The 15,040-nt window shown below is 41.5% G+C and overlaps 1 protein-coding gene across 1 annotated transcript; it reads right to left on the reverse strand.

Moving 5' to 3' along the window:
- Positions 1–1,115: 1,115 nt before the first annotated feature.
- On the reverse strand, positions 1,116–8,408 carry LOC117662539 (uncharacterized). The gene is made up of 5 exons (XM_087885382.1): positions 7,814–8,408; positions 6,748–6,862; positions 5,679–5,746; positions 4,345–4,477; positions 1,116–3,384 (listed from the first exon to the last, which is right to left on the reverse strand). Exons 1-5 carry the CDS (start codon positions 8,342–8,344, stop codon positions 1,583–1,585), a joined length of 2,649 nt encoding a protein of 882 aa, XP_087741508.1. The 5' UTR covers positions 8,345–8,408; the 3' UTR covers positions 1,116–1,582.
- Positions 8,409–15,040: the final 6,632 nt, after the last annotated feature.

Here is a 15,040-nt window from a genome sequence, read left to right on the forward strand (position 1 = left end):
TGCACAATGTGCACACCATAACCGCATACTTCAGTGCCTTAAGAAACTGCTGCGCCGAATGGAACTCCATACGAGAACGGAACCGGTGATCCCATCCAGATCCTCCTTCATAAAGCCAGACCTGATCGTGGAGACAGCAAACCAGTTGTGGCTCCTTGATGTTGCCATCATTGCCGGATACCAAATGGAGGATACCTGGGACATCAAAACCACGAAGTATGGTCATCCTCACCACATTGCAGACATTCTTCGTTGGGCTGCTGTACTGGCCACGACCCGAGTTTTCCACCTTCCAGTTGTCGTTTCCAACAGAGAGCTGTTCTATCAACCGTCAGTTGAGGTACTCCGGGACTTAGGTTTGAGCCACAGGGACATTATGGACCTTTGTTTGTTGGCCATCAGCGGCTCACTCATGTGCTACAACCTTTATATGCGAGGGACTAAGGACTGGAAAGATTGACCAAACTACTTTGTATTGTTTGTATCTATTAATGTAACTAATAGCGAGCAATCTCCTTAGAGGGCCTCGCGGGCGGGAGTGGAATAGTCGGTTGTATCGTACTGTATTGTACTGTATACTGATGTATCTTACTGTATTGTACTGGTTGGCTTGTATACTGATGTATTTTACTGTATCGTACTGATTGGCTTGTATACTGACGTATCTTATTGTATTGTATTATGCACTGCTATGCCTTATACCTGTACTGCCTTGCTTTTCTAAAAATAAAATGTTGCATAGTTCATGCGGACATGGCGCTCCTAATAACTGGATTTTTTTTTGCTAAATGGCTTGGGGTTTCTGCTTTTATTGGGGCATCAGTCGGACCCCCGACACTTAGATTATTAAAACAGATATTTTCTTAGAATTCACTCCAACTGGAAGGTAGATAAACATAAAGAAAAGAGATTTTCATTACTGATATAAAATAGTGTTGGCCACCTTCAAATAACTAACATCAAAAATCCACACTTCAGAATTAAAACATTTGTACCGGGGTGAAATGCTCCCAGTTCAGACCGGATCCGGTAGTGATGGAGGCGGGTGATTCAGAAAACCGGTAGCAAAAATCCCTGCCCCCCTTCCCCACATGCCCAGCTGAGCCACGCAATCATCAGAGGCTTTTTTTTTAATTTTTAAAATTGGTCGAAGGTTTTAGAAAAAATGTTTTTAAAAGTTAAAAAAAAAAGTTCACACCCACAGTCACATTACTCCCCCACCAAGCCACGCCCACAGAACCGGTAGTAACAAATTTTACATTTCACCACTGATTTGTACCCATTGTTTGTTTCCACGCTGGTAATTTTATCTCGAGTTTCCATTTGTGAGCTGCATGGATTGTTCTTCAAATGAATTTGTATATGGAAAATTCAGTCATCGTTCCTTCTGAAGCATTTTTTTTTTCAAATTTCAAAGATTTATAAGGCTCTTTCATATGGATCTTGCTATAGGAATTAAGATGTTTGCTCTAAGAAAAGGCATTTCCACATTCTATGCAGTTATATGGCTTCTCTCGTGTGGGTCCTTCAATGGGATATAAGGTTTTTGTTCTTAGAAAAACTCTTTCCACACTTGATGAATTTATAACGCTTTTCCCATGTGGATTCTTTTGTGGAAGTTAAGACAACTGTTTGTTATAAAACCCTGACCACACTTCATGCATTTATATGGCTTCTCCCCTGTATGAACCTTATTATGGCAAGTAAGTTGACTGTTCCTAGTAAAACTCTTTCCACACTCCATGCACGTATATGGCTTCTCCCCTGTATGAATCCTACTATGATAAATAAGAAGACTGTTCTTACTAAAGCTCTTTCCACACTCAGTGCACTTATATGGCTTCTCCCCTGTATGAATCCCGCTGTGATAAATAAGTTCAGTGTTATTAGTAAAGCTCTTTTCACATTCGGTGCACTTATATGGCTTCTCCCCTGTGTGGATCCTTTTATGGGAGTTAAGATTACTATTTGTAATAAAACCCTTACCACACTCCATGCAGGCATATAGCTTCTCCCCTGTATGAATCTTATTATGGTAAATAAGGTGGCTCTTTCTGGTAAAACTCTTCCCACATTCGGTGCATTTATATGGCTTCTCCCCTGTGTGGATCCTTTTATGGGAGTTAAGATTACTATTTGTAATAAAACCCTTACCACACTCCATGCAGGTATATAGCTTCTCCCCTGTATGAACCTTATTATGGCAAGTAAGTTGACTGTTCCTAATAAAACTCTTTCCACACTCCATGCATGTATATGGCTTCTCCCCTGTATGAATCCTACTATGATAAATAAGTTGACTGTTCTTACTAAAGCTCTTTCCACACTCAGTGCACTTATATGGCTTCTCCCCTGTATGAATCCCGCTGTGATAAATAAGTTCAGTGTTATTAGTAAAGCTCTTTTCACATTCGGTGCACTTATGTGGCTTCTCCCCTGTGTGGATCATTTTATGGATGGTAAGAGACCACCCTTTAGTGAAGCTCTTTCCACATTCCATGCAGCTATAGGGCTTTTCCCCTGTGTGGATCCTTTTGTGGGAGTTAAGATAACTGTTTCTAATAAAAGCTTTACCACACTCCCTGCACTTATATGGCTTCTCCCCTGTATGAATCCTACTATGGTGAATAAGTTGTCTGTTCATCCTAAAACTCTTTCCACACTCCATGCATTTATAGGGTTTCTCACCTGTGTGGATCATTTTGTGGGAGTTAAGGTAACTGTGTGTAGTAAAACCTTTACCACACTCTGGGCATCTATATGGCTTCTCCCCTGTATGAATCCTACTATGGCAAGTAAGTGGTCTCTTGTTAGTGAAGCTCTTTCCACACTCCATGCATTTATAGGGCTTCTCTCCTGTGTGGATCCTCTTATGCCTTGTAAGTTGACTATCCTTAGTAAAGCTTTTCCTACACTCTATGCATTTATATGTCTTCTTTCCTCCGCGGATCCTTTGATGGGAAATAAGTTGGCTGCTCTGAGCAAAGGTCTTTTCACAATCCATCCATGGGTTTTCTCCTGTGTGGATCCTTTTAAGGGATGCATTTCTAATAGAAAGTGGCATCCTTTTGAATTTTTTTCCATTCTTTCTACATACATAATTTTGTTCTTTGGTTTGGGTTTCATAGTGTTCATTTACATCTAATTGGTCTTTGAATAGTTTTATACATTTTCCAATATAGTTGTTCATTATTTTTTGCTGTCCGGCAACAGAGTCTTTCATTGGTGCCTGAATGGAAGATGAACTTTCCCGATTCCAATTATTTGAATGGTTTCTCTCATGGCTTTCGACTACCATTTGAATTGCATAGTTCTTTGTACTGTATTTACGACTCATCGTTTGGAATAGATCCTCGGACTCTTCATTTTCCTCCCCAATATTACCTTCACAGGAAACAAAAAATGAAAATAACTTTAGGGAAAAACAGCAAACTGCAGGAAGTTTGAATATAATGAAAAACAAGCTGCTTCAATTTACTTAGATGCTAAAAAGAACTTGATCTGGACTTTCTTGATTACAATTTTGGAGGATAAATCTAATTTGGTATGGCAAGGGAAAAACCATAGGTTAAATATCAAATTCTCCAAGATTCAAAGGAAAGGAAAGGATTGTCTTGTGTTTTTAAATTGGCTGTACACTGCCCTGAGTCCTTCGGGAGAAGGGCGGTATAGAAATAAAATTATTATTATTATTATTATTATTATTATTTGGTCTGCCTGATTTGAAATTGGACTTTTTATTTATCTACTCCCATTTGCATGCTTTCAAACTCCTAGGTGGGCAGGAGCTGGGACAACTCATAGGAGATCACCGGGTCATATAGCACTAGTGTCTCAAACCCGGGCTTTCCGGCTGAGAAGCCAGGTGTCTTTAGCCACTCCCTTAATATTAGTATTTTTTATTATACTTTTTTCTTATTCATTTATCACCTAACAATCATCATGTTGTTCCGCCAGGCCGGGCTATCAATAATAATTTTAAATTGGGGTATTTTAAATTTTTGGGGTTTTAAACCAGCCAAATCTATTTAATTATTTTAATTTTTAATCATTGTTGTGTCTTGTGTTTTTAAATTGGCTGTACACCGCCCTGAGTCCTTCGGGAGAAGGGCGGTATAGAAATAAAATTATTATTATTATTATTATTATTATTATTATTATTATTATTATTATTATTATTACTATTAATTTATTATTTATTTATTTATTTATTTCCACTTCAAAACTTGTTTTTAATCTGATAAAATGCATTTAATAAAATAATAATAAAAACCGAAAGGGCTGATGTATTTAATTACAAAATTTCTTCCCAAACATTCTGCCCAGGGAGAAGCAAACCCTTACTCAGAGAGGCCACATTCCTATGATTTTCCAGCATGACTTCCCAATGCAGCACTTTTTGCTGAGCATCCAGCTGAGACCACTCCTCTTCAGAAAAACACACAGCCACCTGCTCAAAGAACACAAGACCCGCCTCCTCAAAGAACACAAAAGGAAAAAAAACAGAAGTCAGAACCATATACACAGTCTACCCTATTAAGTCATCCCAAGCAAAGATATAAACTTTCAACGCTATTTAGTGAAAAAAAAACCCGTTTCCATGTCTCTGTCTCTGTCTCTCTGTGTCTGTCTGTCTGTCTGTCTGTCTGTCTGTCTGTCTGTCTGTCTATCTATCTATCTATCTATCTATCTATCTATCTAATCTCCATGTATTAATTCATCAACACTTTCAACACTTGAAGAAAATCAACTGGCAGATGGACCCTGGGAATCCCACCAATGAGCTGTGGTGGCACAGTGCTTAGAATACATTATTGCAGGCTGACTCTGCTGATTGGCAGGAGTTCAATCCTAATCGGCTTAAGGTTGACTCAGCCTTCCAGTCTTCCAAAGTCAGTAAAATGAGGAATCCAGATTGTTGAGAGCAATATGTTGACTCTATAAACCAGTTAAGCGTGTGATGTAAATCACTATAAAGTAGTATATAAGCCAAATGTTATTGCTATAACTGACTCCAATACATCCTGGGTTTGCAGAAAAAAATATTTAGAGTTGGTTTTGCATTTAATCGTGCCAACATGATGTATCCAATGAAGAAGTTCTTTGAGGAAGATTCTAGCCTTGGAGTTCTGATTTGCTTGGGTTCGTTAGTCGGAACTGTGACACTTATCCGTGATCAACACCTTCATAAAAATTCTGTGAGGCAGCCAGGAATTTATGTGGACTGCCATCAATATCCAGAGACACATAACCCTGTTCCTGCTTCCCCTCAGATTACAAGGAAGCCTCTACTTCCCCATTGGCTGAAGAGGAGAAAACTGCCTGAGAAAAGCATTTTTATCCTATCTAAAGCTGAATCGTTTGGCCCCACAAGCCAGACACAAATCGGAGAATTAGAAATTATTTTGCAGGCCAAAAGTGGCTTGATATGGCCCTCTATGTATTTTTACAGTCTGGTTTATCTTTAATTTTTACAGTCTGATTTATCTTTTAATTTTGTGTGATTGCTTTTCCTCTCACCGGTTATAAACAAAGCTCTTTTAAAAATGGCAAAGTGGCAAAGTGATTCTTTTACTGATTATTCAGCAGGGTTGCACTGCTGATGTCAAAAATTATTAATAGGATTCTTTACCAGATGCTAATACTGCGATACTTATTTTTTATCATCCTTTTCTTACTTTAGATTCAGATTCAACTACCACTTCAGCTCCATCATAAGTAGGAGTCAACTTTCTTCCATTCTTCTCTGTGAGGGAGACAGAATTTTTAAATGGATAATTAATAAAATACCAAGTTTCTCCAAAAATAAGCCTTGGTCTTATATTTTTTGGGACTTTTTGGGGGGATTTTTTGGGAAGGAAGGAAGGAAAAATTCTCTTCTATTGGACCCTTCCAGACTTGGTTAACTAACTGGTTGAAGGGAGGGAGGGAAGGAGAGAGGGAGGAAGGCTTTTAGCCCACTCAGAGTCCCTGTATTGGTTGTGGAGGGTGGGGGAGAGAGAGAGAGAGGGAGGAAGGAAGGAAGGAAGTCAGGCATTTTGGCAAATTCTTTTACACCTCTCTCCTTTCGCTGGATTTAAATCCTAGCATTGAATTTAGTGAGACTTACTTCCGAATAAACCAACTTTCCTCCCTGTATTGGGAGGGGGGGGGAAGAGAGAGAGGGAGGGAGGAAGGAAGTCAGGCATTTTGGCAAATTCTTTTACACCTCTCTCCTTTGGCTGGATTTCTATTACATCCCCTCTAGCCAAATGGTTGGGGGCTAATTGTCACAGAGGGAGGAACACCCAGGATGAACCCTCTTTCTGCGAATGGGCCGTCTCGAAGGGTCTGGGACGAAGAGGCCGGTGGCCCATTCCCCACGGCAAATGACTGGAGGCGTGCCAGCTGAGGAGATAAGTCAGGGGAGAATCGCCCGAGGAGAAACGACCGAGGAGAATGAAAAGTCAGAGACTACTAAAAGTCCCATTCCGGTGTGGGCTGCGGCTGCTGCCAGACACCATCTGCCCCTGGGCGCTCACTGCCTCCTTTGCTGGACAACACTCCCCCCCTCCCTCCCGGGCTGATAACTGTCTTAACTGGGGCTTATTTTTCGAGTAGGTCTTAGAAGAACCATGCTAAAAATCATACTAGGGCATATTTTCTACTTGGGACTTATTTTAGGGGGGAAACGGTAGCAGGTGGCATTCTACACAAGAAAAGACAGTGAATGTAAGATAGCTGGGATCTCTCTTTGAAATGGATTACCTCTTGAGATATGCCGAGTTGGATCTTCCTGAGAGTTCCCCCTGAAAAACAGCTCCTGAAGGGGTTTTGACGGATTCCTCTGTGCCTTGGGATCTGTGATCTCCACAGTGAAAGACTTGAAATAGGAAGCAGGAGAAAGAAGAAAAATTATATTTCTTTTCTAACCACTCATAAGAAATATGAATAAAAGATTAGAGATTAATAAACTAGATAGGGTAAATGGAAATGAGAGAGAAGACAAAAAAGGAATAGAAACCCAGATTCCACCTTTGCAAATGGAAAAGGGGGAAGGAGGAGGAGAAAAGGGAAAAATGTTACTATACAAATGTACATTTATGATGATATGTGTGAAATCAGTAAAATAGACAAGAAATTGAAAAGAAAGTGTATATAAATAGAAAATCGGGATTGCTCAGATACCACGTTGGAAAATATTGAATTGAAAATGAATACAACAATGGAGAGAGAATGGAAAGAGCAGTAGAGGGATAGATAGGAGGGGAGAAGAGAGGAAGGAGAGAGAGGAACAGAAGGGAAAAGGAGAGGAAGAAAGGGAGGGGAAATAAGGGTAGGAATGAAGATCAGAAAAGGAGGAAGAAGAGGAGGAGTGGGAGAAAGGAAGGGGAAAGAGAGAAGGGGAAGGAGAGGAGGAAAGAAGGAAGAAGAAGAGGATAGAAAAAGGGAGGGAAGGGAAAGAGAGAAGGAGAAGAATGATCGTTGTAAAATAAGGGAGATGGAATGGTAGAAGAGCAACCCCGAGTATACTCAAATTTATTAGGATGAAGAATGAACAAATGTGAAAGTTAAAAGAGAGTAAGTATGATTAACAATGGATAAGACACAATACATTTAAAACACGTTTATGAGAAATAAAGATTAAAAAAAGTTTCAAAAACAAAAAAAAGAAAAGAAGAAAAATTAACAGATATCACGCAACATGAAGTTGGTTCATGTTCTCTAAACACAACTTCAATGCCCCCAATATCCATCAGAGATCCTGGCATATAACAAAGAAAAAGCTGAGTCCAATTTCTCTTCAGGAATGGTTAATGGAACAATTTTCTACTAGAATTAGGGAAACATCTCCATGAAGACAGGAGAAGCCTGGAAGGGAGGGGTGAAGAATGAAAACACATTCTTTATTCCCTTCCGGACTCCCGAGACAAAGACCTCTTACCTGCAACTCAACCTGATCCTTCTGCTCCTCTGCTTCGCTTAGGAGGAAGCCTTCCGCCAGGGCCACCGCCTGGGAACTGGTCTCTGCTCCACACTCCAGCACCCAGCTTTCCATCGCTGGGGGCAGAACAGCCAGGAACTGCTCCAGAACAACCAAATCCAGCATCTGAGCCTTAGTGTGCTTTTCTGGTCTCAGCCATTGCGTACAAAAGTTGTGGAGTCGGCTGCAAAGTCCTCGGGGACCTTCAGCCTCTTGGTATTGGAGGTTTCTGAACTTCCAAGGCTGAACTTCAGAACGGATGATGGTTTCTTTTTCCAGGATCTTCTGATCAGTTCTTGCCCAGATCCTCCCACGGCTGCCAGACTCAACAGCCGAAGGGCCTTTGCCTGTTCCCTCACATGGTAAAGGTTGTTCCTCCATTCCTTCCTCTGTCCTGTAATGCAATTCCAAACAGGTTTGGGGAATTCTGTGGCTCTCCAAACACTTTTCAATTCATAGGTTCATTTTGGTAGCAATACCAATAGCAATTAGACTTATATGCCACCCCATAGTGCTTTACAGCACTATTTTGTTTACAATGTCAACTTATTAAATGTCACCTTTAAAGCGCTCCATGGCATAGGGCCGGGGTATTTACGAGACTGCCTTCTGCCACCAATAGCCTCCCACTGGCCAGTACGCTCGCACAGAGTGGGCCTCCTCAGGGTGTTGTCTGCCAGTGTCGGCTGGCGACCCCCAGGGGGAGAGCCTTCTCTGTGGCGGCGCCCGCCCTCTGGAACAACCTCCCCCCAGAGATATGTACAATATCAGACCTCCGGATTTTTCATCGGGCCCTGAAAATCTATTTCAACTAGCCGGGCTGGCTTGATCCCACAGTTTTGGGTTAAATTTTAATTGATTTTAAATTAGGTTTGTTTTAAATTGCGGCCAAAAATATTTAATTATTTTAAACTGTTTTTAAATTTTGTATCTTTTGTTTTTATTTTGGCTGTTCACCGCCCTGAGTCCTATTGGAGAAGGGCGGTATACAAACTGAAATTGAAACAAATAAATTATCCCAATATTCTGGGTCCTCATTTTACCAACCTCAGAAGGATGAAAGGCTGAGGCAATACTGGGCCCTCTCAGGAGTAAACTCCAGGCTATGAGCAGAGTTTGCCTGCAATACTGCATTCTAACCACTGTGTCACCTGAGCTCCTATAGCAGCAGGACTGACCACAGAAGGATATCCAGCCTTCTTGGCACAAGAGGTAACTTTTTGGTATTACAGAGGTTGTTCAACCGACTCTGCTTTGTGTAAATGAGATGAAAAAGAAAATAAACTTGAAGAATGTGAAGGTGGTGGATTTAATCAGTGAATCACACTTATCCCCATGGAAGAAAGTATCTTCCTGAACTGGTGAAGGATTGCAGTGGCTCAGGGCCTGGTGGCTCAGCAGACTGATAGCACTGTGATTAACACCAGCTGTCTGCAATTACTGTAAGTTCGAATGTCACCAGGCTCAAGGTTGACTCAGCTTTCCATCCTTTCTAAGGTAGGTAAATTGAGGGCCCAGTTTGTGGGGGCAATAAATTGACTTTGTATAAATATACAAAAGTATGAAGGCTGTTGCTTAACGCATTGTAAGCCACCCTGAGTCTCCGGAGAAGGGCGGCATATAAATCAAATTTAAAAAAAAAAGAAGATGGTATTTCTGTGACTATTTCTTGGTGTGGTGCAAAATATGTTTCCAGCTTATATTCCCAAACTTGGAATATAAAACAAATCAGCTTTGCAGCATTTTCTATTTTTTTATTCTCCCAAAAGAAGGCTAACTTTACTCTATAACCAGCTTTCCTACATGCCAAAACCCAAAAGGTTAACAAACGGATGGAATACAGAATACTTATATACTGTATCTTCCTTCTGCTTAATATTGAGATATTTAGGTTTTCATTTAAAATCTGCCTAACCCTTTCTACTGGGAAAGATTGAGGGCAAAAGAAGAAGGGGACGACAGAGAACGAGGTGGCTGGATGCAGTCAATGAAGCAGTTGGCATGAGTTTAAATAGACTCCAGAGGATGGTAGAGGGCAGGAAGGCCTAGAGGAAGATTGTCCATGGGGTCGCATTGGGCTGGACACGACTTTGCAACTAACAACTTTCTATGTTTCTTGGCCTTGATAGAGAAATACCTGGAGCTATGGAGGAGAGATAAAAAATAAATTGCAAAATTGCTTCTCCGCAAAAAAAGAAGTTTGTCTTTGTGAATAGCTTCAGTTAGAAAAGGAAGGAGACCCCCCAATATGGAATAATACTGAGTGAAAAGAATCTAAAAGAATCTGAAAAGCACAACATTCTCATAATGCTATGAAGGTTGAGTTCAAATCAAATGACATGCCAAGGAAATGACCCTGACTTAAGATGCTCCATTTCCCATTTTTAGGGTTTGCTTTTTAGGGACAAAGTCACACTATTACACGAAGGCGGCTTCACACAATTTGCCCTGAGCCCAAAGTGGAAAACCAATCCCAGAGGCCAAGTTCCCATAAAACACAGGGCTTTAAAGAATGTACCTTAAAATGATGTCGGTTCAGTCTCCCACATAAAACAGGTTGAACTGTGGAGAACCTGACTTGGCTTTGTCTCCAGAGGGATTTGCTGCTTACATATATAAAATGGAAAACCAAAGAAATTTCCAGAAACATGGGGTGATTAGTTTAACTACTGGGAATCCTTCCCCAAAGAAAAAGAAGAAAATATTCCCCGCCACTGGGGGAAATTCAGGAGAGAATCCTTCTAGCTCACCTTCTATAGAAATACTATAAAAATACATTTAATATATATATTTGGATTTCTGTCTTCTAATTATTAATCATATTGATCTCTATGGTCAGGCAGAGATTTAAATGCCTCAGGTCACAAACAGCAATTGAGATGAGTGCTATATAAATCTATTTCATAAATAAATATATCAACATTTGAACTTAAAAATTAAAACTTTAGCCAGCAGAAACCCATATTGTGTTCCCAGCCCCAAACTCCAGAAACCCAAATTAACAAACCATTATGCAATGGAATGGAATAACAGAGTTGGAAGGGACCTTGGAGGTCTTCTAGTCCAACCCTCAACCCCCCAACCCGCTTAACCAGGAAACCCTATACCACCTAATATAGTAAATATATAAACATCTGAACTTATAGCAGGGTGGATAAAAATCAATGATTTTTTTAAAAAAAATCAAAAAAATCAGATTTTTTTTATTTAAATCGGATTTTTTTTATTTAAATCGGATTTTTTTATTTTTATCAAATTTATTTTAATAAAAAACTTTGGGGGTAAAAAATCTATCGTAAGATAGTTTTCTATTTAAGATACATAAATAATTTAGTTTATTCAGCATGAAATGGAGCTTAGTTATGTAGCATGAGGCTGTATATTCTGCAACACAGGGACTATCGTTGAGTCAACAGTGGTTCAAAGGAGTATCAGAGATGACAGTTGCTCTTTAAAAATTATGATTTAAATCGAGTTGATTTAAATCAAGCATTTTTACTAGTGATTTAAATCATGATTTAAATTGTGATTTAAATCAACTCGATTTAAATCAAATTCACCCTGACTTATAGTAAGACTTTAGTGATTCTAAAGTGATTCTTCCCCTTCCCCAAAGAAAAAGAAGAATATATTCCGTGCCACGGAGGAAAATTCAGGAGAATCGTTGTAGATCAACTTCTATTAAAATACTAGACAAATACATTTAATGTATGTTTTGGATTTCACTTTCCTAATCATTTATTCTAATGATCTCTATGGCCAGGTAGAAAGGTAAATGCCAGGTCACAAACAGCAATTGATATCATAAGTAAATATATGAACATTTGAACTTATACTAAGACTTTAGTCAGCAGAAACCCATTGTCTTCCTGCCCCCAAACTCCAGAAACCCAAATTAACAAACCATCATCCAACATACGACTAATACCTGAATAAATAAACCACCTACAGCTTAACTTGTTCTATTTTTATGCAATTCTTAGAAGCAGTGTGCCATTTTTTATAGATTAATCCTGTTATTTTTTCCAACTTCAAGTCCCAAACTTTAAAGTAGGCAATATGAAAAACCCTATGAGGCACACAGTGCGAATGCTGCGTCTCAGCCCCACTTTTGCACCTCCAGCCCTGCAACCTTTCCCTTCTTTGTCTGCCAGCTTTGAGGTCGTGGGGAAAGGCTGGGAAGCATCACCCCACTTCCAGTCCTCGCACACGGGGCGCCGTCCTTGCACCCAGGGCCAGCAGGAGGACTTCGGGACAGCCTGCCCCTCCCCCCATGCAGAGGCTCCCCCAGGAAATGGCGGGAAACGAGCCTCTTCTTCAGGCGACCCCCACTTCTCTCTTTGGCTTCCCTCCCACCTGGCTCCCGCATGGGAAAAGGCGGCAGGGGAACATGGGACCACGGACTCCAACCCCGCAGGAAGACTTGGTTCCTCTCCACGCACCCCTCCAGCGCGGGACTCCTTTGCACGGGCACAGCCGCCACTCACGCAACTCGGCAGTCCCGTCGGGATCCCCGTCTCCGAAAAGGCTTCCCGGCAGCCTCTACAAAGGCCCCCTCACCCTGCAAAGGCCCCGCCCCCCAGCCTCACAGCGGGGTTCCCGGGAGGGCAGAAAGGGCAGAGGTGCTTCCAGTCTCTTCCGACGAACGTCCCGGGCAACACGTGCCTTGTGCCCGCTGAAGAATCCGGCGCATGCTCAGTTCCCTCCTGAAGCTGAGCGCGCCCCCTGGTGGACTCTTGCGCGTAACGAGACCCTTCAAGGGCGGGAAAGAGAAGAGAGTCTGAGGGGATGAAAGAGTCTGAGAGGGATAATGGGCAGGGGAGTAGGAACAATGGCTCTGTCAGAAGAGAAAGGCTTCGTCGTCTCCAAAGGCGGCGCATGCTCCATCTGCTTCTCCTTCCTGTCCAAGAACCATCTGTGGAGATGGAGAAAAATCTCTTTGGAGGATCCGAACTCGCTTCCCTCAAGAACAGCCGCCCTGAAGGCTCTGCAGAGATTGGAGGAGGCCTCAAAGGGGCCAAATCCTGTCAGAAGACAAGGACCAGGAGCCTCTCTGGGAAACACAACTTGTAGTGAACTTCAGCCTGAAGTTGAGGAAGATGGGACACAGGCAGGAAGTCACAATCAGGAAAATGGAGATTTCTGTCAGGTTTCATCTCTCTACTTCTGTATAGACACCGTTGCCCTTCTCAAATTCTTGGCTCTGGGTGCTTACAAATAACTGGAAAGACCGAGTGGCTGCTTGTGATAAAGGAAATAATGCTGGGGGGAAGAATATGATGAGAAAACCAGTTCGAAAAAGGAGGAAAAGCTGAAACTTGTGGATGTTCTAGAGATTTTACCTCACAAGGGGGCTCCTTGGTAGGGAAATGAAGAGGGGAAAAATAGCATCTCATCTGTGACTGGAGAAAAGAGGGAATTATCAAATGAAGGAAGAAAAAATTGAACGGGAATATAAAGCTCAAATACCACGAAGGAAAAAAGTAGAGAAAAAATGTGTTGTGTGTCAGGGAATTTGCCTTGGGATAACTAAAGAATTGAAATGGTGGAGGACAAGCGGTGAAAAAGCTATTTCAAAGCAATGTTCTCTTCAGCCAATTTTTCCCCGTCTAGATTCCTTCAAATCGCTGCCTATTTTTGTAGCTCTGCCTGTGCGGAAGGGGAGCCAGAGTTGCTGCCTGCACTTGGGAAGAGCCTGTTCAACCAGGCAGCACCACTTTTACCCCACAGCCCCTGCTTTTCCACAAAGGGCCGTGCATGTTTCTAGCCCCAGAAACCAGAGAAATCAGCTCTGGCGCTGGCATTCATCCTCCCATTGTTTGCTCATAAACATCCATGCCAATGTTGCACTTGTCTGGCGAATTGAATGACAGCTGTCGAATTCCAAAGGCTTCTATACCCACCCCGCTCCTTATCTGGCAAGCAGGTACCAAAACAGAGACTGGCTAAGTGTTCATGAGAAAAGGAGATTAGAAAACGGCAAGCAGAAGGGAACTGTTGTATGGAGATTGGCAACTACAGCAGGTAGGCAAGAGGGATGTTGGGTCAACTACCAGAACCAAAAGCTATGATGCGGAGTATATCTGTGGATTTTTGCCTGGAGCTGGGCCCCAATCAGAAAAGCATCGAAGCAGCCCTTCATCCCAACCAGTGTGAGGGTGGTATGGTACCTTATAGACTTTGGGACTTACATTGCGACTGAGTATAAAACACCTAATTACTTGGCAATACCAACTTGCATAATCTGGAAAGATGGCATTAACCCAGAGCAATAGCGTGTTGTTGAAGGGTTGTGCCACAATAAATCATTGTGTACAGATCTGCTATACTGTAGTATATCCAATCCTGGAAAGCAAAAGCCCCTCATGTTATCCATTTGATTTCTATGTCTATAATGAGAAATGACAGCATTGCTTCCCTTTATTAACAGTCTCCAGTGAAGGGGACACTGCGGCTGTTGCAACCCTCCTCCCATGCCACACCAAAACTCTGCATCCAAATAGGAAAAGGTATAATATGGCCCCTACTTGAAAAGTCTTTTCCACAGGCATTTGAGAGGCTTTTTTTTATTCCTTTTTTGTGAGATAATTCTACATCCCGAATCTCTTTCCATGGTCTACATCACCATGTATGTGAGGATTCGATTCTCCACATGGTCATTTGGGAGGACAGAGAAGTGTTTGTCCGCTAATAAACTATGAGCATATTAAGGAAGGGGAAAGGAAGGGGAAAGACTAGGTAAAAGTTCAAATTACGGGAAGTGGTATCGATCAGATGAACATCCAGCTGTATGTCTGCCATAGTGGAAGAAAGAATAAAGCATTTTGAAGAATCGCCTCAGGGCGATTTTATTGCTTTTATTGCTGGGAAGAGCATACCTGTAAAATATCAAATACCTGTTGATAACCCTCCCAGAATAAGGATGAAGTAGAAAGAACAAACAATTTGTGAAAAGTTTCCTTGCAAAACCATAATATTGACATCTTATATAAAGTTGCATAGTCCAGAATCTGTGTCAACTTGCGAAGCTTACCTGACCTGCTCCCGGATTGCCATAGGCAGGGAGATGGGAAATAG

This window comes from Pantherophis guttatus, chromosome 2 (assembly GCF_059756535.1).
Source record: "Pantherophis guttatus breed Tessera chromosome 2, ASM5975653v1, whole genome shotgun sequence".
Classification (NCBI taxonomy): domain Eukaryota; kingdom Metazoa; phylum Chordata; class Lepidosauria; order Squamata; family Colubridae; genus Pantherophis; species Pantherophis guttatus.